Raw genomic sequence first — 27,967 nt, 5'->3', positions numbered from 1 at the left:
CGGTGTTATTGTAATAGTACCAGTGTTATTGTAATAGTACCAGTGTTACTGTAATAGTACCGGTGTTATTGTAATAGTACCGGTGTTATTGTAATAGTACCAGTATTACTGTAATAGTACCGGTGTTATTGTAATAGTACCGGTGTTATTGTAATTAATAGTACCGGTGTTACTGTAATAGTACCAGTGTTATTGTAACAGTACCAGTGTTACCGGCAGCATCCAGAGTCATTACCAGTGGGAACAGCAGTACAAGCCACAGTGTCTTGTGCTTTGTAGTAGAATCGGTGGCTTCCAGGCTGAATGAGTTCTCCTGCATATTAAGCCATGTTTCCTAAAGCCTTCAGTATAAGCTTCCTCTTTTGGACACCAATATTCCTAGCTTCTCCAGCAGCACTATGATATTTCCTTGTACAAAATCTTCAGTAGAAATCTTCACTGTGACATAGATCTACATGGGAAACTTTGTGGGAAATAAGAATGAATTTCTCCACTGAAAGGGGCAGGTCTAGGAAAATAAGCCATTAGAAAATGACTGAGAGGCTCTTGGGTTCTTTCCATGCTGAGAGCAAGCAGAGAATATAGCATTTCCTTTACTTATATTTCAAGCAGATAAGGCCATAATCGTATACTCATGAATCTTATTCCACGGCTTGAAACTTTCAGTGGTTCATCATCAAACTGAAACGGAAGCAGGCTCTGTCATTTTTTGGATTTTAAACTAGAATAATTAACTTAGCTTTTCTGTGTTTCATTTGCTCTTCTTTATTTTTTATATATTTTTAAAGGGGTAAAGAGTTTGTAATATCCATGAAAGATGTTTGTGATATGTATGATATATAATACATGAAAACCTGGTGCCAGAAAGGCACTCCGTAAAAATGAAGTTTATTCTCCTTAATCTGGCATTCAGAGGCCTTCACTTTAGATTGTGATCTGCCTTTCCAATCTCTTATCTTATCACTTCCCTTCCCTCTTCCTCTCTTCCAAATGCTTTGGTGACACCAGATTTTAAAAATCATACCTTAATGTGCCATAAACAATTCCATATATCTACTCCTCTGTTCTCTCTGCTTGGAATGTGCTTCTCCCTTGTTTTCTTTTTCCACTCTCCAAGGTCCACCTATGTTGTCCAGTACTTCCTCTACTTAGCTGTTAAGTTAGCCAGTGTTCCGAGGTTATATGACCTAAGTTCATGAGTCTGAATCATTAGGCTTTTTGGTTGCAAGGAACAAAGATGTCAGAAAGGTGGGTGTATTGTAAGGACACAGGTGGCACTTAAGAGGAAAGAATGTCACAGGGATCTAAGAAAGCCTGAGAGGCAATAAGAGAGTCAGGATCCAAGCATGAGAGGAAGAGGATTACGATTTACCCCCCAGCATCAGGAGTTCAATAATCTTCAGTTTTGTGCTCCACCATTAATGGACTTAAGCTTTCTCCTTATTCCTGCTTCTCTGTATTTTCCCATCTGTTTTTGTTCAGACCACTTTCTGACATCTCTCTCCCTAAATATCCAAATTTACAGAGAGGGAAAATCAGATTAGACCCCAAGCCACCATCGTTGTTGTTCAGGCAGAGCCTTTGTGCCACGCCTCCTCTGAGGCTGCTGGTCGACTTCCCTTGGCTTGGGTGCTCGTCCCACACCATCACCTGTGGTGAGGCGGGGCATCTGAGCGGCTAGAACCTGGTCACCTATGTCTCAAGCAACCAGGAGGTCTGTGCATGGGCAGTTCTCCTCAGAAGACACTGTGGGTTGGTAGGAATCTGTAGGTTAATAAAGCCAGGTAAGTAACCCAGAGAGTCAGAGAACCCAAATGTAGGTGTGCAGATGGGCTACTTCAGAACCTCCTGGGATCCTTTTTAAAATGCAGAACTTGGGGTTTCACTCCAGATCTACTGAATTAAAATCTGAAGGGAGAGGATTAGAGAACTATATATATTTTATCTCCGCAAGAGATCATAGCTTTGACGTTATGAGGGAACAGAGCTATGTGAAGGATGGGAAGGGTCAGGCTGAAGGTTAGGAAATCTTCTTGATTCTCTGAATGAATTTGTAGGGGAATTTTGATGTGCTCTAGTAGCAGTGTGTGTGAAAACACATTTGAAAAGTGGAAGTGCTGAGGTGAGGTAGTTTCCTTCAAAGAAATACAGTGTAAGGAATGTGTATCCCTGTAGTTTCCAGAGTTTACACTTATGACTCAGAGACACCAGCAAGAACTAATGTTAAACCCAAACACCATGAACTTTTGGCATGGCCTTATACAAAAGCTGAGAGCTTGCTTCCTTTTTTTAACCTTATCTATAACAGGTATATTTAGTGAAATATCATAAGCAGCATGTAAAGTAACTTTATCAAAATGCTGCCTGAAGTATAAATAAAATCAAATTTTCAGGAAATAATTTAAGAAAATCTTTTGTTTTAATGGGAGAAAGCTAATAGACTATTTTGCAATGTTTTAAAGGAAGAGTCGTTTCATATAAATATATCCTAAAAATTGACAGCCCTATAAAAAGTAAGCACATACTTCTTCTGGATATTATTATCTTTATTACAAAACAAATATTTTATGTTGAGGTAACATTTCAAAGGGTATTCGGCAAAAATCAATTGAATTCTATACACACAATTTTGCTACGTGCGACACAGGCAGAGGACTCTGAGAACAGGTTTTCTAACATTGCACATAGACTGATCTTAGAAAAAATTAAGCTGAAAGTTGTCTATTTAAAGAGGAATTTTCTTGTTCCACGCTCCCCAACCCATTCCTCCACATCACCAGTGGTCAGGGAGGTGATTCTCACTGGAGTTCCACAAAAAACATTGAAAAGGATCAATTAATTGAAAAAATAAGTTTTACTTATCCAAAACACCTCACTGTGCCATAATTTGAAAGTGTTTTCACAAACTAAATATTTATTCATACAGGATTTTCTATTGCTTATACCAAGAATAAATAGAATTGTCTTGTCTTAAATGGAGAAATCCTATGCAATGCTCCAACTCCAGTGTCTTTTCTGCTGTGAAGCCTTCTCTGATTCTCTAAGGCAAAGTTGGTCCCCGCTCTGTGCTCCCATATGTTCGGTTCATACCTGTGTTATAGGACTCACCCCACTGGATAGTAGTAATTCTTGCTTCCGTCATATGTATCCCTCTTTAGCTTTATTTATCCCTCCAGAAGCTCGTCAGGAGCAAGAAACAAGTCTGAAGCTTCTTTATATCCCCAGCACCTAGCACAGTGCCTGATACCTCACGGAATCTCAATAACTGTGTGTTAGGTTAATGAGTTAGGAACTATTTCAGCTGTGAAGCTATAATGCACATCTTTCCTTGCTTCGGGTCTCACTGAGGGTATTCTAGTGAAATTCCCCCTTATTGAAACCTCTATGGTTTGGTGACATCCTAGAAAGAAGTATAATGTCCAGTATTTCCTTTCATAAAGGAATGGTCTCTGGTTATTCTTCTGATACAAACATCAATAAATTACAGTTATAATGATCTCCCTAGTCTCCAGCCCCCAAGACACCTGTGTGAGAGAGGCACCGAGGAGCGCCCGCGCTAATAGCCGTCTTGGCAGTCATTGTCATCTTGATCCCCGATGGGTTTGTTGTGATAAGCATCGACTGTTAATCTTCTGCTTTCCATCTCAGTGTTTTTGGACTGGATTTCTTCCTCGCTGCTTGATGTGCTCTCGGTTGAGCTGCTCTCTTCTTTTGATTTGCTGCTGTCCTGAGAATCGCTGCCCTGCTCTTCCTCAGACGGGCTGTCCTGGCTTTCCTGGCTCTGGCTCTCTGTTGAGGTGCTGGGAGACCAGGGGCCCTCCTGGCTGGAACTGTTCTCCTCTTCAGTGGACTCCGGGCTTTCCTCCGAGGATCTGGTGCTCTCACTGGATTCGCTGTCAGTTTGCTCCTCTCTGGATTTGCTCTCTGAACTGGAGGGTTTATCCAAGCTGTCCTCTTCACTGGAGTCACTAGCTTCCTGTTCTTTTGAGTGACTGGTAACGTTATTGGGGTTGTCACCCCTGGACTCACTCACTACCTCTTCCTGAGATTCACTGCTGTTTTCTTGAGAAGGCAGGTCAACCTCTTGACTAGACTCACTGCTGGGGTCTTGGCCATGCTGACTGTCTTCCGGGGACCGATTCTCCTCGCTCTCCTGTTGAGAGCCGCTCTTGCTGTGTTCCCTGGACTGGCTGAGACCAGCCTCTTTGGAGCCGGGGTGTTCTGTGGAATCACTCTTGCTTTCTTCCATGGTGTTGCTACCATCAGGCTCACCTCTGCCATCTTCCTCGGAGATGCGAGACGATCTGAAGAATTTCCTACTGGGATACCTCACTGATGGGCCTTCACCAGAATCCTGAGTGCTTGCTTGCTCCTTTTTGTTCCCTCTCGAATCTTTTGACTTGAGGCTGGCACTGCTTATTCTGGAATTGCTTCTCTCACTCCTGAAGGTGTCCGGGCCATCACCCTGCATTCCTTCATCGTCAAACTCAGAGCCATCCCCGTGGCTACTAACCCCCTCACTGTCGCCTCCCACCCAGAGCTCTTCACTCTCGCTGTCTGGAGTGGAGTCGCCTCCCTCAGGCCTGCTGGGCCCCTCGTCCTCACTGCCGAAGTCCCTGCTCTCACTGGTGGTGTCTTGGGCGCTGTCTTCCCCCTGTGGGACACTCTCCTCCGTGGATCGTGTGGTGTCAGAGGACTCCTCATCACTTCCGAGTCGGGAGTTCCCTCCTCGCCTCTCTTCAGGTCCTGGGCCATTGTCATCATCAGCCAAGGTGTCATCTCCACTCTCGTCTTCATCGTCATCTTTATCATCTCCTTCTTTCCCTCCACTCCTAGAAAGGCCACCAGCTGGTCTATGAACGTATTGCTGATGATCAAGGCCCAGGCCCTCCTCTGATTCAGTGCTGTCGCTGGAGTCTTCATTTACCTGGAGTTTGGGGTTAACAGACATGGTTAGTACCCCAGGAGCTGCTCTCAAGGGTGCTATTTAATGCCCATCTAGGCTCTTTTTGCTTTCTTCTTCCTATGTCCCTCATCAAAGCCATGTTCAATTTTATGGCTCAATAATGTTTCAACCAGGGGTTAAAAAGGAAGGAAGAACAGTTGAAAGTCAAGTCATTCCATTTTACACAGGCACAGTTCACTTAATGCTGCAAAAATTTTCTCAAAAATTTTATAGAAATCACATTTATGGAACTCAATATTTAAGTGGGAGTCCTTAAAGGATACTTTTGGAGAATTTTTTGTAAATTAAAGAATTGGTTTATAATACTCACTCATCAAGTTGTTTGGTTTAAAACAGAGTTTTTTTTAAAATACTGGGTGATTTTTAAAACGACTCAAATTTTTTTTTCTAATCAACTCTGGGGGGAAAAAATGTATTAGGGCAGGCGGATGAAACCTTTCGCTAAAATGAAAGTATAATATTGTAGTAAGGTATAAATCTCACCAAAACCATGCTTAGACCTCATTTGCACAGGCAGAGAGCTGCCTGTAGAAGGCTTAGCTGAAAGCCTGTAACTAGTGTGACCACCAAGGCGGCTTAGTTCTAAGTGTGAGCTCAGAGAGGTGATTCCCCAGAAGTAAAACAATTGGATGCTCTACTCAGATAAGGAGGGATAGTGAATCTTCCTTCATTACGCTCTGGAAAAATCTGCTCTCTCTACCATATCCTATGACAGAACATTCTTGCCAACTTTTTTTTTTTTTTCCCCCACATGTCCCTACTCATCAATGTCTGAGTTTCCAGTCAGGACTACAGGGTGATGACACCTTTTCCCATCACTAGCGTTTACACTGATCCATTGGAACTGAGCATCTATTTAGTTTTCCTAACCTCGATAGGCACATACTGCACCCCTCCCAAGGTGCTGTCATCATCTGAGAGCCCAGAGAACACTGAGGCAATAAATCACAACGTCCCCAGAAAAGAGCATTTCCCCAATTCTACGCTTATAAATCTGTAAAATGTTCCTCTGACAATCTTTAGTAAATAGTGGTAAAAAGCCTAAATTCATTTTCCAACTCTGATTGAGTATAGAATGCAACATGGGTCAAAGTTTCAGGGAGAAACCTGGTTCCTAGAATGTCTGGAGCCCCTCGGGGTTGAGGTTGGTCAAAATGATAGGACAGATAAGAAAGCAGTGACACTGTCTTAGAAAAATGAAAAGAATAAGGAGGAGGAGGAGGAGGAGGAGGAGGAGGAGGGGGAGGAGGAGAGGGGGGAAGGGAGAGGGAAGATGGGGAAGGGAAAGAGGATAAGAAGAGGAAGCTGCCAAGTTTTCTATTAAAGTGATACAAGCTAAGTCAGCTTTCCCCTCTCCCAGGGCCACAGATGAGACGATTTTAAAGATGTCTTTACTAAAGCGTGAAATCACTTTCACACTCTTACCATCATCTCAGGCCATTTGGAAAGTAGTAAATCCAAACCACAAGCGATTGATGTATGTTCTATTTTTTTCTTTATTCAGGAATTACAAACATGAAGCAGCTGTCTCCTTAAAGGTTCCTCAGGCCTCTCCTATTCTCTCCTCCAACAGGATTCTGGGCACAGAGGTGGTCTCCAGGCCCAGCAGGCATCTCACGTTAACCAGAACTCTTTGCTGGATCTGAACTGCTCCAATTGTAAAACCAACATTTGAGATTTATGAGTGAGCTATTCCTTGTCTTACAGAGTCTATGACCGTGTGTGTGTGTGTGTGTGTGTGTGTGTGTGTGTGTGTGTGTGTGTTCTCTTTAACTAGAGGGACATTTAGGGCCACAGTGTCTATCATCTGGCCCCAGTGATAAATATGGAATGAAGAGCATGTCTACCTCTGAATTCTCCCACTCATTTTTCCCTTCCTATTTTACGGGACAATTTAGCCAGCATAACCAAAGGTTAGAAAATATTATATTTAGAATGGTCACTAGGTAATTTAATCTAACATCATTTCCTTTGATTCCTAAGTAGCCTGGAAAGTTAAGAAAGGTTTGTTTAATTACCTGTTCCTCTGAGCTAACTTTATTTTCTTCTGATGACTCACTTCTCTTCTAAAAAGAAAAAAAAAACGTTTATTTTTCATGTTCATAATTCCTGAATAAAGAAAAAAATAGGACACCCATCAATCACTTGTGGTTTGGATTTACTACTTTCCAAATAGCCTGAGATGATGATAAGAGTGTGAAAGTGATTTCATGAGACGTTTATGATAAAAAATCAGTGATATAGTTACCAAAGGTGGTGTTGGTGTCTGAGCCAAATGACCCTGTAAAGAAGGAAGGAAGACAAGTTACTCTTTCACAGATGGATCATATCATTGCAAACATTTAGGATAATATTAGGGTTTTTTTTAGTATATTGATATATATTTTGTATTCACATGAATATTAATGCTATTTTATAATGCAATGGCTAAAAAATGAATGTCAGATGACCAGTGGCCTGAAAAGACCTTGTGATATAAAAAACCTGGAAGATTTTTGTATTTCCAATACTTAGACAAAAATACAATTTCTTTGAAGAAAAATATACAGCCTAGAGGAAATGTAAGAGAGGAAAAACAGCCCTGGAACTCACAAACCCAGATTTAAGTCTCAGCTCCTTGGCTTAGGTTTTAGCCCTGAAAACTGTCTTGATGCTAGCACTGAAATTCATGTGTTCCAGGAAACATCTAGCCTCAGGTAAACTGCGATGGTTGGTCACTCTATGTGAATTTGCACAATTCACTTCACCTATCTGATGTCAGTTTCTTATTCGTAAATTAAGAATATTAGCAACCACTGTGCTTATTACACATGGTTGCTGTGAGGATGAAATTGGCTAATGCCTATGGAAGCATCTTGAAAAGTATTCAGTATGATATAAGCTGAAGAAGTGATCCATTTAGAGAACATCTACTTTATAAAATTCAATAGCGGACAAAACTGAATTGAAAAAGCCATTAAACCTTTCTTGAGTCACATAAGATCACCAAAATAACAAATGCTAAATCTGAAACTTAGTCATAGTTCTGATTTATTTCACTTTCTTTAATCTGATGAGAACTCTAAGAACGCCTGTACCACCTCTGGTGCCCTCTCCCCATCTACTCTCCCCCTCCCCTTGAACATGACGAAATCCCAAATCCCATGTGGCTCAAAGCCACTGAGCAATGGGTATGAAGACCCAAGGTGCAGAGTAGAGCAGAGGGTAGCTGCTGTCAGCATGTCTTCAACAAGCCTCTCAGCGATGCTGGGCCGGGATAGCTCCTAGAGGAAGGGCCTGTCATCACTTAAAGTCTTTGCCCTGTGACACTGCAGCAAGCACCATGGCAGACTCTACCCCAGTCACTTAGCATCTGGAATTAGGAATGGAAGGGAGCAAGACATTGGTATTTTTCTCATGCCAAGGCTAGACTTGAGAACACAGTGTGTTTGGGGTACTCAGGCTGAATGAAAGAAGGGATCCACCGCAGCTGCTTTTAAATGAACCAGCCTAAGGACGTTCCTGATGAAAGTTCATGTAAGAAATCCTGCAATATCTATTCCAGCCTCAAGCAGGGGCAGGACCCCATCTCAGGCCTCTGACATTATCTGGCCATCACTAATAGCATTGTGCCCTAGCTGTGTCATACGTAAATGCCAGCAGGAAACAAGGTAATGAAAAAACATTCTGATTTAGGTTGAGATTTTAAGCCTTACTCCTAGAGTCAGCCCTTTATCTTCATGGGTTCCACATCCATGGATTCAGCCAAACTCAGATCAAAAATATTTTTAAGAAAAGAAAGAAAGAAAGAAAGAAAGAAACCTCCAGAAGTTTCCAAAAGGCAAAACTTGTATTTGCTGCACTCCAGCAAATATTTACATGGCATTTACATTGTATTAGGTATTATAAGTAATCTAGAGATAATTTAAAGTACACATGAGGATGTATGCAGGTTACATGCAAATACTACATCATTTTATATAAGGGCCTTGAGCATCCATGGATCTTGGTATCCGAGGGGGTCCTGGAACTAATGCCCTGCGGATACAGAGTGACAATTATAGTTCCAGTCTTGAAAAGCTACTGACTTCCTAGACCTGACCCCTTCCCAAGAGGGATGTAACACCCCAGTAAAGAAAATGAATTCTGGAGTCAGAGCGACCTGGGTTCAAAGTCTGGCTCTAACGCTAATTAACCACATAACCTAGACAGACTAGGTTACTCTCTGTGTCTCAACACAGAAAATACAACACCTAATTCACTAGGGGTACTGTGAAGATTGAGAAAGTTAATACATGCAAAACACACAGAACCGTGTCTGGCAGTGGTTGTTGAGCTATTGAGAGTTAATAAAGATTGGGTTATTCAGAGCCAACACTCAATAAACATTAGCTATCATTCCGAAGACTCTAGCATTCTCTCATTCTTCCTTCTCTTCTCACCTTCCGGGACTTGATCTCCTAACCTCCTGCCTACCAGACATCTGATAAAACAGATTTCTAGTCCTAACCCTTCAAGGACAATCTTTGTTCACTGTCATCCATCCCCTTGCACTACTATACAGACCAACCACAAAAATAAAGCTAAAGGAAAAAGATGTTTCCTCACCAAATTATACTATTAAGTTGGAGTTGAAGCATTATATGGACTACATCTTCTTATAAGAACTAGAAATTATAGTCCTTACTCCCTATATCTTAGGTTATTAATGTGTTCATTAAGTCATTAGTAGTTTCAACATTTGCAATGAAGCCATCTTGGTTATACTAATAACATATTAAAATAAAAATATTTCAAAAAAACTTTTCTACTCACCTTCCATTCTTCAGAACTCTTAGATTCAGTATTTTGATCCCTGGCAACCTAGAAAATTCAGCACAGGTGGTTGGCCCACAGAAATTTCCAAAGCAGCAGCTATTAACACTTCACATACTTGGGAGCGGTATTAGTCAAATTTTAGCATGCATCAGAATCACCTGGAGGCCTTGTTAAGACACAGATTGCTGTGCCCTATCCCTGGAGAGTCTGGTTTAGTAGGTGTGATGGGGGACCAAAGAACTTACATTTCTAACAAGGTCTTAGTTGGTGCTGATACTACTGGTCTGGGGAATGAGGCTTTGAGAACCACTGCTCATGAGGAAGAAACAAGAGCAGCCTAACTATATGAACAGCAACTGAACAGAACAAGGAATTATTCGGATGATATTTTATAGAAAAGAGCTTCCTAAGAAGCTACATTTTCATCTGACTGGAACATACACAGCCACTTTGGCTTATAGCCAATGCAATTTGTGCAGTTTTAGGTATAAACAGTTTTTTTTTCATGCATCCCTACCCTGATACTTACTGGGAGAGCACAGGACAATCCCCACAAGAACATAAGCAGGATGCTGGTCTTCATTGCTGGGTATGTCACCTCTACCTGTGATGAAAGACAGAAGATGCTTTTCTCCACCCTCAAGAAATATAGAAGCTTCAACTTTTTAACACCTTCTTTCTATTAAAAAAAATAAACTCATCCAAATGTCCATCAACTGAAGAATGGATAAACATAATGCACTATATCCATACAGTGGAGTATTATTCAGCCATAAAAAGGAATGGAGTACTGATACACACTACAAAGTAGAGGAACCTTGCAAACATTATACTGAATGAAAGAAGCCAGACACAAAAGACCACATATTGCATGATTCCATTCATATGAAAAACCCACAATAGGCAAATCTATAGAGACAGAAAGTAAGTGTTTGCCCAGGGCTGGAGGATATGAGCTGATGGGGTGACAACTAAGGGGTGAATTTTGAACATAATGAAAATGTTCTAAAGCTGACTTTGGTGAAGGTGGAATAACTCTTGTGAATATATGAAAAACCATTGAACGGTATACTTCAAATGGGTGAGGTATATGATGTGTGAATTATATCTCAATAAAGCTGTTTTTAAAAAACCTCACTCCTAAGAGCTAAATTGAAAACTTTTCAATGAGGAGCTCTGTAAACACTTCTTCACTAACACATAAACTATGACAAATGGAGGAAAAGTTAAGAAAAAGCAATAGAGAAATTTCTGACCATTCACTTTTTTTCTTTTTAACATCTTTATTGGAGTATAATTGCATTACAATGGTGTGTTAGTTTCTGCTGTATCATAAAGTGAATCAGCTATACATATACATATATCCCCATATCCCCTCCCTCTTGTGTCTCCCTCCCATCCTCTCTATCCCACTCCTCTAGGTGGTCACAAAGCACCGAGCTGATCTCCCTGTGCTATGCGGCTGCTTCCCACTAGCTATCTAATGTGGCAGAACAGACTGGCAAATATCTTCCGACCAAAAAACTACATTTATTGATACCATTGATACCATTGATACCATTGATAGGTGGTGGGCATTTGTCTTCACACACACATGGCTCCTCATTCACGTTTATAACCACATAATAACGTCTAGACAAAATAGCTTGGTTTTGCATTGTTTTCTTCATCTTCAAGAGATGCATTATGGCAGGCTTCATATTACAGCTCCAGAAAGCATTTAATATCCTCTGTGCTACTTTTAGTCATACATTATACATGATTATGCTAAATTTTTAAAGTGTCATTCACAATACTGAAGGATTCAGGGAAGATTAGAGGTTTGGGATACACTTGTGAATCACACTGAGAGAAACTTGCCAAATCAAACTGTATTTTCCTGGAGGGTGGCTTCATTTCACACTTCAAGAACTGGTGGTTTGGAAAACAGTTTGTTCTATATCTAAAAATAGACGTCCTAGATGCTAATGTAAAAAGTTATTGAAATGATTTAAAAGGAAAATAATTTGCCCTGCACTCGTAAGCCCTTGGGCTGCCCTAACAGACTTGTCAGATGGACATCCGTATACTCTGTGGAAAATCCTGCTGGCTGATTTCAGACTTCACTTTTGCTGATTTGTGTCGTTTTTTTTTTTTTTTTTAACTTTCGGATTTATTTATTTATTTATTTATTTATTTATTTATGGCTGTGTTGGGTCTTCGTTTCTGTGCGAGGGCTTTCTCTAGTTGTGGCAAGCGGGGGCCACTCTTCATCGCGATGCGCGGGCCTCTCACTATCGCGGCCTCTCTTGTTGCGGAGCACAGGCTCCAGACGCGCAGGCTCAGTAGTTGTGGCTCACGGGCCTAGTTGCTCCGCGGCATGTGGGATCTTCCCGGACCAGGGCTCGAACCCGTGTCCCCTGCATTGGCAGGCGGACTCTCAACCACTGCGCCACCAGGGAAGCCCCTGATTTGTGTTTTTAAATGTTAAATATATACTATGCCAGTGACAAAAGATCTAAGCCAGAGATCCCCAACCTTGGTTGTATATCAGTATCACCTGGGGAGATTTAAAGCAATACCAGTGCACAAACCCACCACGGTGTAATAAATCAGTTCACTGGGGGTGGGAACAAGCATGGGTTTGTTTTGAAGGTGCTCCAAATGATTTTAACCTCTGATCTAAGAAATAATAGTACCTCGCTCCATAATGTCTGAATACACTGAATAATGTCTGGAACATTGGGCTCAAGAAGTCACCTAATCTTATTTTTTTTATTTATTCAAGAAAACAATAGAAACCCTAAGATAAGACTGAGAAGGTTCCTCATTTCTACCTTCATAAAGCTCAAATGGTCCAATAGAGCCTCTCCTCCTGTATCTTGAGTGTTATACCTCATCAACATAGCTATTCTTTGGTTATTTTCTTTATCCAGCATACTTCGTATCAGTCCTTGTGTGTTGATATTATTTTTATTTCTTTTTCAAATCTTTCCCCTAATATCAACAGAGAAGACATATGAAAATGTTCAGCTGCCCCTAAAACAAGCCTAATTCGACAGATATTACTTCTGAAGGAAACCAGAATATCTCATCCCAAAATACGCCTCTTTGACATAAAAATTATCTTGAGCTGAAGGTACTTGAGAAACTGCAGATGCAAGAAGGGTGCTCTGATCTTCCTTCTTTTTCCCGGAAGCAGGAGATAAATCTCCCACGTGAAATGTGCCCTCCCTCTCCCAGGAGGAGGGAAGACCTTCTCATCACCAGAGACGGAGTCAAGGCTGAGGGAAATCCCTGCAAACAAATCAGTTAAACTAACCCGAGCTTCCAGGTTACTTCTCCACGATCTGCTGCCCCTGTGTCTTGTCAATCCTTCACAAATGTATTGTTTCTTTGCCTAAAAGGTGTAAAATCTTCCACTCCGGTCACTTCTTCGCGTCCTCATTCTCTTGTGAAGGTGCCCATGTACATGTAAAAATTTTAATAAAACTTGTATGCTTTTCTCCAGTTCATCTGTCTTCTGCCAGTTTAATTCTTAGGCTCAGCCAGAGACCCCAAGAGGACAGAGGAAAATTTTTCCTCCCCTACACTTCCCTTTAGTTCCCATAATCAAAACATTTTCTTTTAAGTTCTCAGGTTCATTTCTTAAGGAAAGGAAAGTTTCTCCCAAATATGACACTCTCAAAATAACTGTGTACCAATGGTTTTGGCTTCATAGGCCAAATAATCATGAGGTGTCTCACATTTTCATTTTCAAAGTGAAATTTGAATAGAGTGATAATCTCATGGTGCTCTAAAAACCAGCAAATGTTCCAAGAAGTCAACGAATATTGAGTTCTTCTCTTGTATTTTCTTTTGCTTCTCTCTTATCTAAATAACAAAAAAATGCTCTACACCAATGAATGTTGTGTGTTTTATGAAGGAAGTGTGTGCTTCCAGTGTTCAGTTTCTCAGGGGTGTAATATTATGAAACATAAGGAAGATGCAGTGACTCGTTCGTGCTTCTAGAAATAACATTTAGCACCCTGACTCAAAGTCATAATTTTCCAAGTAGAAGTCTGGCAAACTAAAATAAAATACAGCCTGAGGTCCCGAGAGAGCTGATGTTGCCAACCATAGAATATAGTGTGCCATCAAGCATTACAGAAAGTCAGAGCTCGAACACTATACGTATTAGGTTTTCAATTAGTATTTTTGATAAGAATAAGTATACTTGTGTGAAGTGTATTCCAAATGAGAGCTCCAAACTTTCATAAGCTTTTTACCTACCACCCCCAAAAGAGTAGAAGCAAATATGCAGTAGCCCTATTCTGAGTAATAAGTGAGCAAAATAGCTACAAGCCTAAAAGATGAGTCCAGAACCCTAAGTTCTTCTTCAGTGATTGGTAAATGTCATTTATACATTGCACGTGCTGTCATTCTACAATGAGAACATGTAACAAAAGGAAATCAACAACCTCAATTTGAGTTCCACCTGTATGGAAGGCAATGTGTGTATCAGAGCTTTTCAACCTTTATGAGTTGTTCTCCCAGAATTGAAAAGATCCAAAGTGTTTAGGATCTGGAGAAGTGGATTGCAGTCCCTTCTCTCTCTGGCCACCCTCAAGGGTAGCCAGAACTTCTTTGTGCTCTCAAGTAAGAGACCTTGTTCCAGAACTTCCTCAGAGTCAATATTCACTTTTAAAGTATATATTTTCTTTTATGTAAACTAAAATGAAAGAGGTAGGCTAAAGGAAGGAAATGAAAAACTTGAAAAATCATAAGCTCAATTTATCATGCTTAGTTTGCTTATTTTTGACTTCATGTTGTTATCCTTAATAATACTAATGAATAATATATCCATTTATTAGCAGTCAATAAATAGCTGTTGAGAACATCCCATGTGCCAGGCACTGTTCTAGGTGCTTGAGTATACAACAATGTGTAATAATGATAATATGCTTGTCTTACAAAAGCAAAATTACCCAGAACCCAACTAACCAGAACCTCCATTAGCTAGAATTTGTTTCTTTATTACTCTTCGAAAATAAAGGGACATTTGGCCAGGACATGAATTCTATCACAAATTCAGAAAACCAAATAAATAAATCAATAAAAATTTCCAAACATTCCAATTGTAATTGTCTTGAGGTCTGTTATAATCAATCCCATGTTATACGCTTTCAACCACAGTAAAATAACTCCTAGGTGTCCCCAAATTAAATATAGATGTGGGAGGACACAGAGCATCTGAGACACATTGGTCCACATCACCATTTTGGGGATCTCTAGCAGACTAACACCGTTAGAAAATTGTTTGTTTGTTTAAATATTTTAACCAACCAGATCGAAGTAGCATAGTCTACTTGGCTCTCAGTTAAACAGAAAGTATGGGTCACCAGAAGTTATAGCTCTTGAAGAAGAGGAGTGCCTGAAGTGTTGCTATTACACGTGGGATCTTCTAGATGTCATGCAGAAAGCATTGCTTGACCACAGCTCCCACTCTGTTGTGGAAGACAGACACTTCTGATATAGATGAAGAAATGGAATAAATGCAGCAAATAAAAATACACATGGGCAGGAGTATATATACTCCTAAGTCTTCTACACTAGGAAAGGTTTTTTAAAAGACAGTTATATTCAACATTTACTGACCTCTGACTGTATGCAAGGCATCATGCTAACATGAATACCCAGCCAGACAATAGAAAAGCAGTATAATTATCACAGCCATGGTTTGTTTCAGAAGTCTTAACATCTCCTTTCAGCTACTCAGTTCTCAGGAATATTATTGGATGAATAGCATTATCTGATTTTCAACTTAAGAAACCATATTTACAAAGTTGTGCCAGTCTAGTTTAGATTCTTTTATAACATCTTGTAGGCCATGAGCATACCTATATCCATAAAATCTAAATGTAAAAGCTGTATTTGTTTTGATAATTAAAGCAAAACTTCAGAATGACCTTCCATCTGACACCTAATTAGTAAAATTTCCCTTTCAGAATACCATGCAGAGATCTAATTAAAGTATTACTGAGAAGAGCACCTGTCTCTATTGACTTAACCTGTCATTTTAATATCATTATTTACTGTGGCATAAACAACTGGAACAAAATGGAATCGTTTTTACCCAAGGCACAGCTCTCCCCATCTTTCTCTGCATGACATAATGCCGCTCAACATGTACACATGCTTAATATTTTCCAAACAACACAGTAGAAGTCATTTAAAAAAATTAAACAACGAGAATGTCTTACCTTCTTCAGTTTCACAAAGGCTTTGCCCCAAATGTCTCAACAATCAGGCTGATGTTCTCACAGAGGAAATCTGTGACAATGAAGCCACTCTTGTGTTGAGGTTCTGAACACTTCTTTGATGGTGCAGGAATTTAAACTCTGCTTCGGCTCTTCCCAGCCAATCAGCTGCGGCCTGGGGGTGACTGACATCACAAGGTGTGACCGGGACTCCAGTACACCCACACTTCCTCCAGCTTACAGAAGCAGATTTTCCCTAAAAAGCTCTTGTGGTTCCCAAATGACTAGACTAGTTTCAATTAAATTGAAGATCTTCCTAAAGCTTTATTTTGATTTCTAAATATATGTCATTCACATCCATGCAGGCTTATGAGCATTATAAACAATGACAATATCTTCCACCCACTGGCAGATCCCAGTAGACACAAGGATGGGAAAAGGAGAGTCAAGGAGTAGGTAGAAAGTTTCCTGTTAATGTACATTTCCAGGTTGCACACGAAGAACCTACTAAAATACTAGATTTGCCTAAATTGTTGGTGTTGAGAAGATGGGCTTTCATTCTTGCCCTTTTCATCTTTTAACAACTCCCATTACTCATCTCCTTTTCCTCTCATCTCCCTACCCTCCTATACACACAAAGGTCCAAAATTCTTACTAATCTAACAAAGTAGCCCCTTACAGAATTCTGTGGTGATTGGAAATGTTAAAGCACCTCCCTAAGTAACTTTCATTTTTAATTGAAAATAATTTAAATCCAGCACTCCATTACTCCCCTCAACTGCCTGCCACATTTTGGTTTTAACGCTGGTGACTCTGAAATCAATATTGGATTAAAAGAAAGACTAGTTGGGCAGCATCCGGAGAAACCAATTTCCAAGGGACTTTCTGCCATTCCCGAAAAAGTAATGAAATGAATAAAATGGTATTGACCAGGACTCTTCAGAGAGTGTGCTGAAAGTTGTGTAGGGAGCTGGAAGTGAGGTGGGCAACTCCCAAGGAGCATGCTCAAGTAACAGTAGAAAGACCACTGGACAAATATTTAAAGAATATAAGCCACCTGAATTTAACTTCCTCAAGAGTGGGGATGTTTGCTTTAATTACTCGTGTATATTGTCCGAATATCTAGGTGCCTGGGTCATAATAAACACTCAATAAACAGTTTTATGAATGAATGAGTGGCTTTTAAATTGGCCAGACTATTAGCTTGCCTGCGGTACCCACATGATTCACTCTGACTTTTTTTGAAAGAGTTATGATTGTTGGAAATTTTAATTGATGCTCCTACCAACCTGGTTCTGGAGAATTGGGTTGCCCAGCGTTATCCAGGAAACTAACATCTAACTCGCGGGTTTTTAACTTTCTCACTGTGAGCTGCGATGAGGCCGGGGCAGAAAATGTGGAGAGGAGAGTCTATTTTCATACAGGGCTGATTAAAAGACCAAAGTTCATAGGCGGAAGCTATAAATTCCCCATGTTCTGATCTGGTTCTGAATTACACTTCCTGGTGGTTTCATAGGTCTTGACTGAGGTCTATCCTAGAAGAAACTGATAATCTAATGTCAGAGCGGATTCTGGGAAGGTTTTGGCAAAGGGTATTACAGGACGTTGTTTTAGGATCTCTCCAAATTCCCACATAAAAACAGACAGAACAACTAGATAACAAGACTGAAAACCATGGACAACATGTACAACAAAACTAAATGTTTTAGTCCTACTGCTGCCTTAAAAACCATTTCACTACTTTGTATATGAACACGACAACTATTTTGTTATCTCTCATAGCTAGGGCTGCAGTCATCTGGGGACTCAGCTGAAACAGAATATTCAATATCGCTCTCATATGGTTGTCTCTGGGGAGCTGGAACGGTTATCCTGAGCACTTTAGTTCTCCCTCCCATGGCCTCTCCTTGTGGCTTGGCCTTTTCACATGGTGGCTGGAGTCCAAGAGCTGCCCGAATGTCACTGTCTCCATATTCTAATGGTCAAATCAATCACAGGGCCATCCCAGGTTCAGAAGGAGAAATCGTCTCTATCTTTTGATGTGAAGAGCAGAATGAATGTACAGGGAGCAGAGGAAATGCTGAGGCCATTTTAGAGATTGGTTACCACACTACATGACAGGTTGTAGCCACAAACTCCAAACAAAGTGGCTGAGGACAAGCCACCAACTGCCACAATTCCTACATCATCTGTGCAGGACTAAGCAGAGGGAAGCAAAAGGACATCTGATGGACATGCGAACAGGAAACACCAACATAGTCAATAATTGTTGCTGGTAGGTGCGAAGGGAACATAATAAAATCTGAAAGATCTGGAGCAGTCTAGCCCCTAAAAATTCTCAAAACAGACACCACAGCTGCCTTCCAGGACAGACCCACATAGAGGAGAAATTGCTGGGAGTGGAATAAAAATTTCACAGAATAGGTAAAGTAAAGGAGGCACGAATAAGTGTGGGAGAAGGAAATGGAAACAGCAAGTCTTAGAAAGCAAGCTGCTATATTTTTTAACACAATATGAGAACAAGAGAAGAGGGTGAAAGCTACCCTGAGCTATACCTCCTTCCAAAAGTTCAGGAAAACCAATTTCATATGAAAACAGCGAAAAGCTATGAAGTTTAGATTAGAGCAGGAAACAAACAACCTTACAGACAATGAAAGCATGCTGAGAATATATCAACACCGTGACATTCTATTTTAAAAATAGCAAAAAGACATTATGAAAATGGCACAATAGATGAAAAACAACATAAATAGAAATTAGAATAATTCAGAAATTATTGAAAGTCATGAAAAATTTGAAATAAGAGAAAAATTTTGAAAATGAAGACTAAACTAAAAGGAACAAAAGAGGGAATAAACACAACAGATAATTCCTTAAGAGAACTAGAAGGCAAAAAAAAAGAGGAAAATGTTTTAAATTTAAAAGAAATGGGGGGGGACCTTCAAAATGGCAGAGGAGTAAGACGTGGAGATCACCTTCCTCCCCACAAATACATCAAAAATACACCTACATGTGGAACAGCTCCTGCAGAACACCAACTGAATGCTGGCAGAAGACCTCAGACTTCCAAAAAGGAAACGATTAAAATGTCCACAAAATTGCACACCCCCATGCACTATAAAGCAAGCCATGTGGCTGACAGGGTATTGGTGCTCCGGCTGGGTGTCAGGCCTGAGGCTCTGAGGTGGGAGAGCCGAGATCAGGACATAGGTCCACCAGAGACCTCCCGGCTCCATGCAATATCAAATGGCAAAAGCTCTCCCAGAGATCTCCATCTCAATACTAAGACCCAACTCCACTCAACAGCCAGCAAGCTACAGTGCTGGACACCCTATGCCAAACAACTAGCAAGACAGGAACAAAAACCAACCCATTAGCAGAGAGGCTGCCTAAAATGATAACGTAACAGTCACCCCAAAACACACCACTGAACTTGGTGTTGCCCACCAGAAAGACAAGATCCAGCCTCATCCACCAGAACACAGGCACCAGTCCCATCCACCAGGAAGCCTACACAACCCACTGAACCAACCTTAGCCACTGGGGGCAGTCACCAAAAACAATGGGAACTACAAACCTGCAGCCTGCGAAAAGGAGACCCCAAACACAGTAAGTGAAGCAAAATGAGAAGACAGAGAAACACATAGCAGATGAAGGAGCAAGGTAAAAACCCACCAGACAAAACAAATGAAGAGGAAATAGGCAGTCTACCTGGAAAAGAAATCAGAGTAATGATAGTAAAGATGATCCAAAATCTTGGAAATAGAACGGAGAAAATACAAGAAATGTTTAACAAGGAGAACTAAAGAGCAAACAATGATGTACAACACAATAAATGAAATTAAAAATTCTCTAGAAAGAATCGGTAGCAGAATAACCGAGGCAGAAGAACGGATAAGTGACCTGGAAGTTAAAATAGTGGAAATAACTACCTCAGAGCAGAATAAAGAAAAAAGAATGAAAAGAATTGAGGACAGTCTCAGAGACCTTTGGGACAACATTAAATGCACCAACATTCAAATTATAGGGGTCCCAGAAGAAGAAGAGAAAAAGAAAGGGACTGAGAAAATATTTGAAGAGATTATAGTTGAAAACTTCCCTAATACGGGAAAGGAAATAGTCAATTAAGTCCAGGAAGTGCAGAGAGTCCCACAGAGGATAAGTCCAAGGAGAAACACGCCAAGACACATATTAATCAAACTATCAAAAATTAAATACAAAGAAAAAATATTAAAAGCAGCAATGGAAAAACAACAAATAACATACAAGGGAATCCCCATAAGATTAACAGTTGATCTTTCAGCAGAAACTCTGCAAGCCAGAAGGGAGTGGCAGGACATATTTAAAGTGATGAAAGGGAAAAACCTACAACCAAGATTACTCTACCCAGCAAAGATCTCATCCAGATCTGACGGAGAAATTAAAACCTTTACAGACAAGCAAAAGCTAAGAGAATTCAGTACCACCAAACCAGCTTTACAACAAATGTTAAAGGAACTTCTCTAGGCAGGAAACAGAAGAGAAGGGAAAGACCTACAATAACAAACCCAAAACAATTAAGGAAATGGTAATAGGAGCATACATATTGATAATTACCTTAAATGTAAATGGATTAAATGCTCCAACCAAAAGAGATAGACTGGCTGAATGGATACAAAAACAAGACCCATATATATGCTCTCTACAAGAGACCCATTTCAGACCTAGGGACACATACAGACTGAAAGTGAGAGGATAGAAAAAGATATTGCATGCAAATGGAAATCAAAAGAAAGCTGGAATAGCAATTCTCATATCAGACAAAATAGACTTTAAAACAAAGACTACTACAAGAGACAAAGTAGGACACTACATAATGATCAAGGGATCAATACAAGAAGAAGATATAACAATTGTAAATATTTATGTACCCAACATAGGAGCACCTCAATACATAAGGCAAATACTAACAGCCATAAAAGGGGAAATCGACAGTAACACAATCATAGTAGGGGACTTTAACACCCCACTTTCATCAAGGGACAGATCACCCAAAGTGAAAATAAATAAGGAAACACAAGCTTTAAATGATACCTTAAGCAAAATGGACTTAATTGATATTTACAGGACATTCCATCCAAAAACAACAGAGTACACTTTCTTTTCAAGTGTTCATGGAACGTTCTCCAGGATAGATCACATCTTGGGTCACAAATCAAGCCTTGGTAAATTTAAGAAAATTTAAGAAAATTAGCAAAACCCCCCCCCAAATTTAGAAGAAGGAAAGAAATCATAAAGATCAGATCAGAAGTAAATGAAAAAGAAAAGAAGGAAAAAATAGCAAAGATCAATAAAACTAAAAGCTGGTTCTCTGAGAAGATAAACAAAATTGATAAACCATTAGCCAGACTCATCTGGAAAAAACGGGAGAAGACTCAAATCAAAGGAATTAGAAATAAAAATGAAGTAACAACTGACACTGTAGAAATACAAAGGATCATGAGAGATTACTACAAGCAGCTATATGCCAATAAAATGGACAATCTGAAAGAAATGGACAAATTCTTACAAATGCACAACCTTCTGAGACTGAACCAGGAAGAAATAGAAAATATGAACAGACCAACCACAAGCACTGAAATTGAAACCGTGATTAAAAATCTTCCAACAAACAAAAGCCCAGGACCAGATTGCTTCACAGGAAAATTCTATCAAACATTTAGATAAGAGCTAACACCCATCCTTCTCAAACTCTTCCAAAATATAGCAGAGAGAGGAACACTCCCAAACTTATTTTATGAGGCCACCATCACCCTGATACCGAAACCAGACAAAGATGTCACAAAAAAAGAAAACTGCAGGTCAATATCACTGATGAACATAGATGAAAATATCCTCAACAAAATGCTAGCAAACAGAATCCAACAGCACATTAAAAGGATCATACACCATGATCAAGTGGGGTTTATCCCAGGAATGCAAGGATTCTTCAAAATATGCAAATCAATGTGATGCACCATAAAACAAATTGAAAGATAAAAACCATATGATCATCTCAATAGTTGCAGAAAAAGCTTTCACCAAAATTCAACACCCACTTATGATAAAAATTCTCCAGAAAGTAGGCAGAGAAGGAACTTACCTCAACATAATAAAGGCCATATATGACAAACCCACAGCCAACATCGTCCTCAATGGTGAAAAACTGAAACCATTTCCACTAAGATCAGGAATAAGACATGGTTGCCCATTCTCACCACTATTATCCAACATAGTTTTGGAAGTTTTAGCTACAGCAATTAGAGACAAGAAAGAAATAAAAGTAATCCAAATTGCAAAGAAGAAGTAAAACTGTCACTGTTTGCAGATGACATGACACTATACATAGAGAATCCTAAAGTTGCTTCCAGAAAACTACTAGAACTAATCAATGCATTTGGTAAAGTAGCAGAATACAAAATTAATGCACAGAAATCTCTTGCATTCCTATATAATAATGATGAAAAATCTGAAAGAGAAATTTAGGAAACACTCCCATTTACCATTGCAACAAAAAGAATAAAATACCTAGGAATAAACCTATCTAAGGAGACAAAAGATCTGTATGCGGAAAACTATAAGACACTGATGAAAGCAATGAAAGATGATACAAACAGATGGAGAGATATACCATGTTCTTGGATTGGAAGAATCAACATTGTGAAAATGACTATACTACCCAAAGCAATCTACAGATTCAATGCAATCCCTATCAAACTACCAATGGCATTTTTCACAGCACTAGAACAAAAAATTTCACAATTTGTATGGAAACACAAAAGACCCCGAATAGCCAAAGCAATCTTGAGAAAGAAAATCAAAGCTGGAGGAATCAGGCTCCCTGATTTCAGACTATACTACAAAGCTACAGTAATCAAGACAATATGGTACTGGCACAAAAACAGAAATATAGATCAATGGAACAGGATAGAAAGCCCAGAGATAAACCCACGCACATATGGTCACCTTATTTTTGCTAAAGCTGGCAAGAATATACAATGCAGAAAAGACAGCCTCTTCAATAAGTGGTGCTGGGAAAACTGAACAGCTACATGTAAGAGAATGAAATTAGAACACTCCCTAACACCATACACAAAAATAAACTCAAAATGGATTAAAGGCCTAAATGTAAGGCCAGACACTGTAAAACTCTTAGAGGAAAACATAGGCAGAACACTCGATGACATACATCACAGCAAGATCCTTTTTGACCCACCTCCGAGAGAAATGGAAATAAAAACAAAAATAAACAAATGGGACCTAATGAAACTTAAAAGCTTTTGCACAGCAAAAGAAACCATAAACAAGACCAAAAGACAACCCTCAGAATGGGAGGGAGAAAATATTTGCAGATGAAGCAACTGACAAAGGATTCATCTCCAAAATTTACAAGCAGCTCATGCAGCTCAATATCAAAAAAACAAACGACCCAATCTAGAAATGGGCAGAAGACTTAAATAGACATTTCTCCAAAGTAAATTTACAGATTGCCAACAAACACATGAAAGAATGCTCAACATCACTAATCATTAGAGAAATGCAAATCAAAACTACAATGAGGTATCACCTCACACCAGTCAGAATGGCCATCATCAAAAAATCTACAAACAATAAATGCTGGAGAGGGTGTGGAGAAAAGGGAATCCTCTTGCACTGTTGGTGGGAATGTAAATTGATACAGCCACTATGGAGAACAGTATGGAGGTTCCTTAAAAAACTAAAAATAGAACTAACACATGACCCAGCAATCCCACTACTGGGCATATACCCTGAGAAAACCATAATTCAAAAAGAGTCATGTACCAAAATGTTCATTGCAGCACTATTTACAATAGCCAGGACATGGAAGCAACCTAAGTGTCCATTGACAGATGAATGGATAAAGAAGATGTGGCACATATATACAATGGAATATTACTCAGCCATAAAAAGAAAGGAAATTGAGTTATTTGTGGTGAGGTGGATGGACCTAGGGACCATCATACAGAGTGAAGTAAGTCAGAAAGAGAAAAACAAGTACTTGCTAACACATATATAGGGAATCTAAGAAAAAAAAAAAAAAAGGTCATGAAGAACCTAGGGGCAGGACGGGAGTAAAGATGCAGATCTACTAGAGAATGGACTTGAAGATACAGGGAGGGGAAAGGGTAAGCTGGGACAAAGTGAGAGAGTGGCATGGACATATATACACTACCAAATGTAAAACCGATAGCTAGTGGGAAGCAGCTGCATAGCACAGGGAGATCAGCTCAGTGCTTTGTGACCCCCCAGAGGGGTGGGATAAGGAGGATGGGAGGGAGGGAGATGCAGAGGGAAGAGATAGGGGGATATATGTATATGTATAGCTGATTCACTTTGTTATAAAGCAGAAACTAACACACCATTGTAAAGCAATTATACTCCAATAAAGATGTTAAAAAAATAAAAAAGAATATCTATTAGTCTACTTCCTTTCCTGAACACATAAAATTACATGCATAAATATCAGTTGTGATCTATGTGCTTGTTTTAGTATATTTCCTAATTCTATTTCAGTAAACTAATTTTGCATTTTAGTTTTCTACTCTTCAATTTCCTTCTCTCTTCTTTCTTTAGCTGCTCCCAATAACTTCACTTTTTATTATCTGTTAATATCTTTAGGGCTAGACAGACCCCTATAAGACACTTTGTAAAAGATAATATTTCTTCTTTCTTTGCATAATTTAAAGGAATAAATAGCTTTGTCCAACTTCCTATTTACTACAACTTAGGTTGAACCATTTGCAATTGCTTTTTTTTAGGTTAAAAAAAGAACAGTTGAAATGAAGCAACCAGCACTGTCCTACATTACAGCTGAACAATGTGGGTTTAGGGGCGCCGACCCCTGCACCGTTGAAAATCAGCCTATAACTTAGAGTCAGCCATGCATATCCTTGGTTCCTCTGTATCTTGGGTTTTGTATCTGCAGATTTAACCAACTGGGGATAATGTAATACTATAGCGGATATTTATTGAAAAAAATCTGCGTATGCAGTTCAAACCCAGGTTTGTTCAAGGGTCAACTATACATCTTTCTTATCTCTCCATCTCATCTTCTTTTTTGTAATTTCTCTATGGATCCTATACTTCTGGCATCCTCATCTATTCCTTCTACCCCTCAATACATTCTGCTTCTAATCAGTGGTTCATCTGACTCAGAATTCCCTCCTCGCCACCGATTGTATTAGTCAGGGTTCACCAGAGAAACAGAACCAATAGGATATGTAAAGCTATATAAGAGATATAGATGTAGATATAGGAATAGGCACATGATTATGGAGGTTGAGAAGTTCCATGAAAGTTAACAATACTGAAATACTGATATAAAGTCAATACATTTTCTTATGTTACATGACAAGGGAATAAGAGAGGAAAGAAAACAAAGATATTTGAGATATATATACACATATGTATATTCACACACAAATGTATTCATAACAAAATAAGGAGGAAATGCTCATGACAGGTACAGTCTTTATTTCTGTAACTGGTCATGTGGTCATAGTTGATATTTGTAACTATCTTCATCTACTACGCATTCTATGTCTTTTGCCTCCAGCAAGCACCTCAGCTGGTCATGGTTCTTACCTGGTGAAGTCACACAAATCTTCATTCCTGAAGGGTCTGGGCCATTTGTAGTCCTGCCTAAATTGGGTGGTTGTAGTTTTCCATTTACCTTAATCACAAGGCACGATAATACTGAGATACCCTAACAGATCTCCTGTATTCCAGACATATGTTTCCTTACCTCCATTGTGGAATAATAATTCAATCTCCCCTCAGTAATCATGATCTGTCACCCCAGCCAACACTGTAACTCTATTCTTTACCTGTTGTTTCAGAGGCATGAGGAGCTCCAAGTGGCCAGGTGCCAGTACTAACCTCCAGTTCAATGGAATCATTGTTGAGTCCCCTGGTGGAAGCATTGCCCCCCTCTGGAACTAAGATCTCTAGGTCACCAAAGCATAAAGTCACAGAAACAAAAAGCAAAAATTTTGCTAGTGTGTCACTAGGGTTAACAGTGAGTGGTGCCCCTACAGTTTCTACCCCTTGATCACTAGACTCATGAATCTTGGCTATCATATAAATATGATATTGCACCATATATTGGATGCTGATTTAGAGCATATGCAGCTTTCTGTAGAACCTTACCCCAGCCCTGAAAAGTATTACCGCCTAGCTGGCTTCGTAACTGAGTCTTCCAAAGGTCATGCCACCATTCTATCAAGCCAGCTACTTCAGGATGGTGAGGAACATAGTAGGACAAGTGAATTACATGAGCATGGGACCACTGTAGCACTTCTTTTGCTTTGATTTGAGTTCCTTGATCAGAAGCAATGCTGCGTGGAAAATCATGACAGTGGACAAGGTATTCCGTAAATCCATGGACGGTGGTTTTGGCATAAGCATTGCATGCAGAGAAGGCAGATCAATATCTAGAGTAAGTGTCTATTCCAGTGGGAACAAAATACTGCCCCTTCCATGGAGGAAGCAGTCCACTTGATCAGCCTGCACCAGGTAGCTTGCTGTTCACCCTGGGGAATGATGCCGTATGGGGGCTCAGGGTTAGAATTGGCTGCTGGCAGATTGGGCACTCAACAGTGGCCACGGCCAGGCTGGTCTTGGTGAGAGGGAGTCCACGTTGCTGAGCCCATGCATAATGTCCACCCCTGCCGCCATGGCCACTTGGCTCATGAACACGTTGGGCAATGACAGGGGTCTGGGGAAAGAGGCTGACTGATGTCCACAGAACATGACATCCTATCCTACTGATGGCTATAATCCTCCTCTGCTGACGTCACCCTTTGGTGAGCATTTACCTAGGACACAAATATCTTCACGGTTTTGCCCACTCAGAGAGATCTGTCAACATACTTCCTCCTCAGATCTCTGCATCGCCGATTTTCCAGTCACGTCCCTTCCAAGCCCCTGATCAGACCACGGCCACAGCCCATGAATCAGGATATAGTTGCACACCTGCCCTTTTCTCCTTCTAAGCAGAGCGAGCAAACAGGTGCACTGCCCAAAGTCCTGCCCACTGGGAGGGTTTGTTTTCACCACTATTTTTAAGGGATATCCCAGGAAGAAGCTGTAGTGCTACAGCTTTCCACTTTGAGGTGGTGCTTGCATGTTCTGTAGAACCATCTGTAAACCAGGCCTGAGTCTCCTCTTCCTCTGTCAGCTGGTCATAGGGAATGCCCCATGAGGTCATAGGTACAGGCTGGGAGAGAGAAGGCAGGGTAGTGGGAGTAGGGACCACGGACATTTGGGCCACTTCGTCATGTAATTTACTTGTGCCTTCAGGGCTCAGGCCCAGTCCTGTATACACCACTTCCATCTGATGATGGAGGGTTGCTGTGCATGACTAACTCTAGAGCTTCATGGGTCAGTTAACACCCAGTTGATAATGGGATGCTCAGGTCACGTGGTAAATTGTTCAATCTCTACAAAGGCCCAGTAGCAGGCCAAGAGCTCTCTCTCAAAAGGAAGGTAGTTATCTTCAGATGATGGCAGGACCTTGCTCCATAATCCTAAAGGTCTATGCTGCAATTCACCTGTAGGGACCTGCCAAAGGCTCCAAACAGCATCCTATCTGCCACTGACACTTCAAACACCACTGGATCTGGTGAATCATATGGCCCATTTGACAGACCAGCTTACACAGCACAAATATTCAGGGTACAGAGAGTAAGCAGCGAAAAAGAAACAAAACCCAGGAGTGACACAAAATCCAACAGGTGGTGATCTAGAATGGGCAATATTTAAAGAACAGGCAGGCATCTAGAAGTTCTGCCAGAATTTAGGAAAAGGACTGCAAGATAAGCAGACTTTTGGTTTTAGCAGAAACATATCTCCTGAGAAAGCAAAAATTAGCTTGGACTGAAAAAGTAAAAATCTACCCACCATTTGTCAGACTGGAAAAACAGAGATAAAGCCAGCGGCAAACATT

At 40.2% G+C, this 27,967-nt stretch overlaps 1 protein-coding gene across 10 annotated transcripts in view; it reads right to left on the bottom strand.

The window, feature by feature from the left end:
* Positions 1–161: 161 nt before the first annotated feature.
* DMP1 (dentin matrix acidic phosphoprotein 1) overlaps positions 162–27,967 on the bottom strand; it is a 138,110-nt gene continuing 110,304 nt past the window's right edge. For 4 of the 10 annotated variants that reach the window (XM_082391734.1, XM_082391730.1, XM_082391733.1 and 1 more), the window contains 5 exons: positions 10,293–10,367; positions 9,761–9,808; positions 7,215–7,247; positions 6,985–7,032; positions 162–4,927 (listed from right to left, as the gene is read on the bottom strand). In XM_082391734.1, the coding sequence (XP_082247860.1) occupies positions 3,557–4,927; positions 6,985–7,032; positions 7,215–7,247; positions 9,761–9,808; positions 10,293–10,346 (1,554 nt within the window). In that variant the 5' untranslated portion in view covers positions 10,347–10,367 and the 3' untranslated portion in view covers positions 162–3,556. Of the gene's footprint in view, positions 4,928–6,391; positions 6,840–6,984; positions 7,033–7,214; positions 7,248–9,760; positions 9,809–10,292; positions 16,167–27,967 lie in introns of those variants that run through there. The other 6 variants (XM_082391736.1, XM_082391737.1, XM_082391738.1 and 3 more) reach the window with 4 other exon arrangements.

This window comes from Balaenoptera borealis (genome assembly GCF_965194805.1).
Source record: "Balaenoptera borealis genome assembly, chromosome: 4".
NCBI classification, from domain to species: domain Eukaryota; kingdom Metazoa; phylum Chordata; class Mammalia; order Artiodactyla; family Balaenopteridae; genus Balaenoptera; species Balaenoptera borealis.
This window is presented reverse-complemented; position numbering and strand designations above follow the sequence as displayed.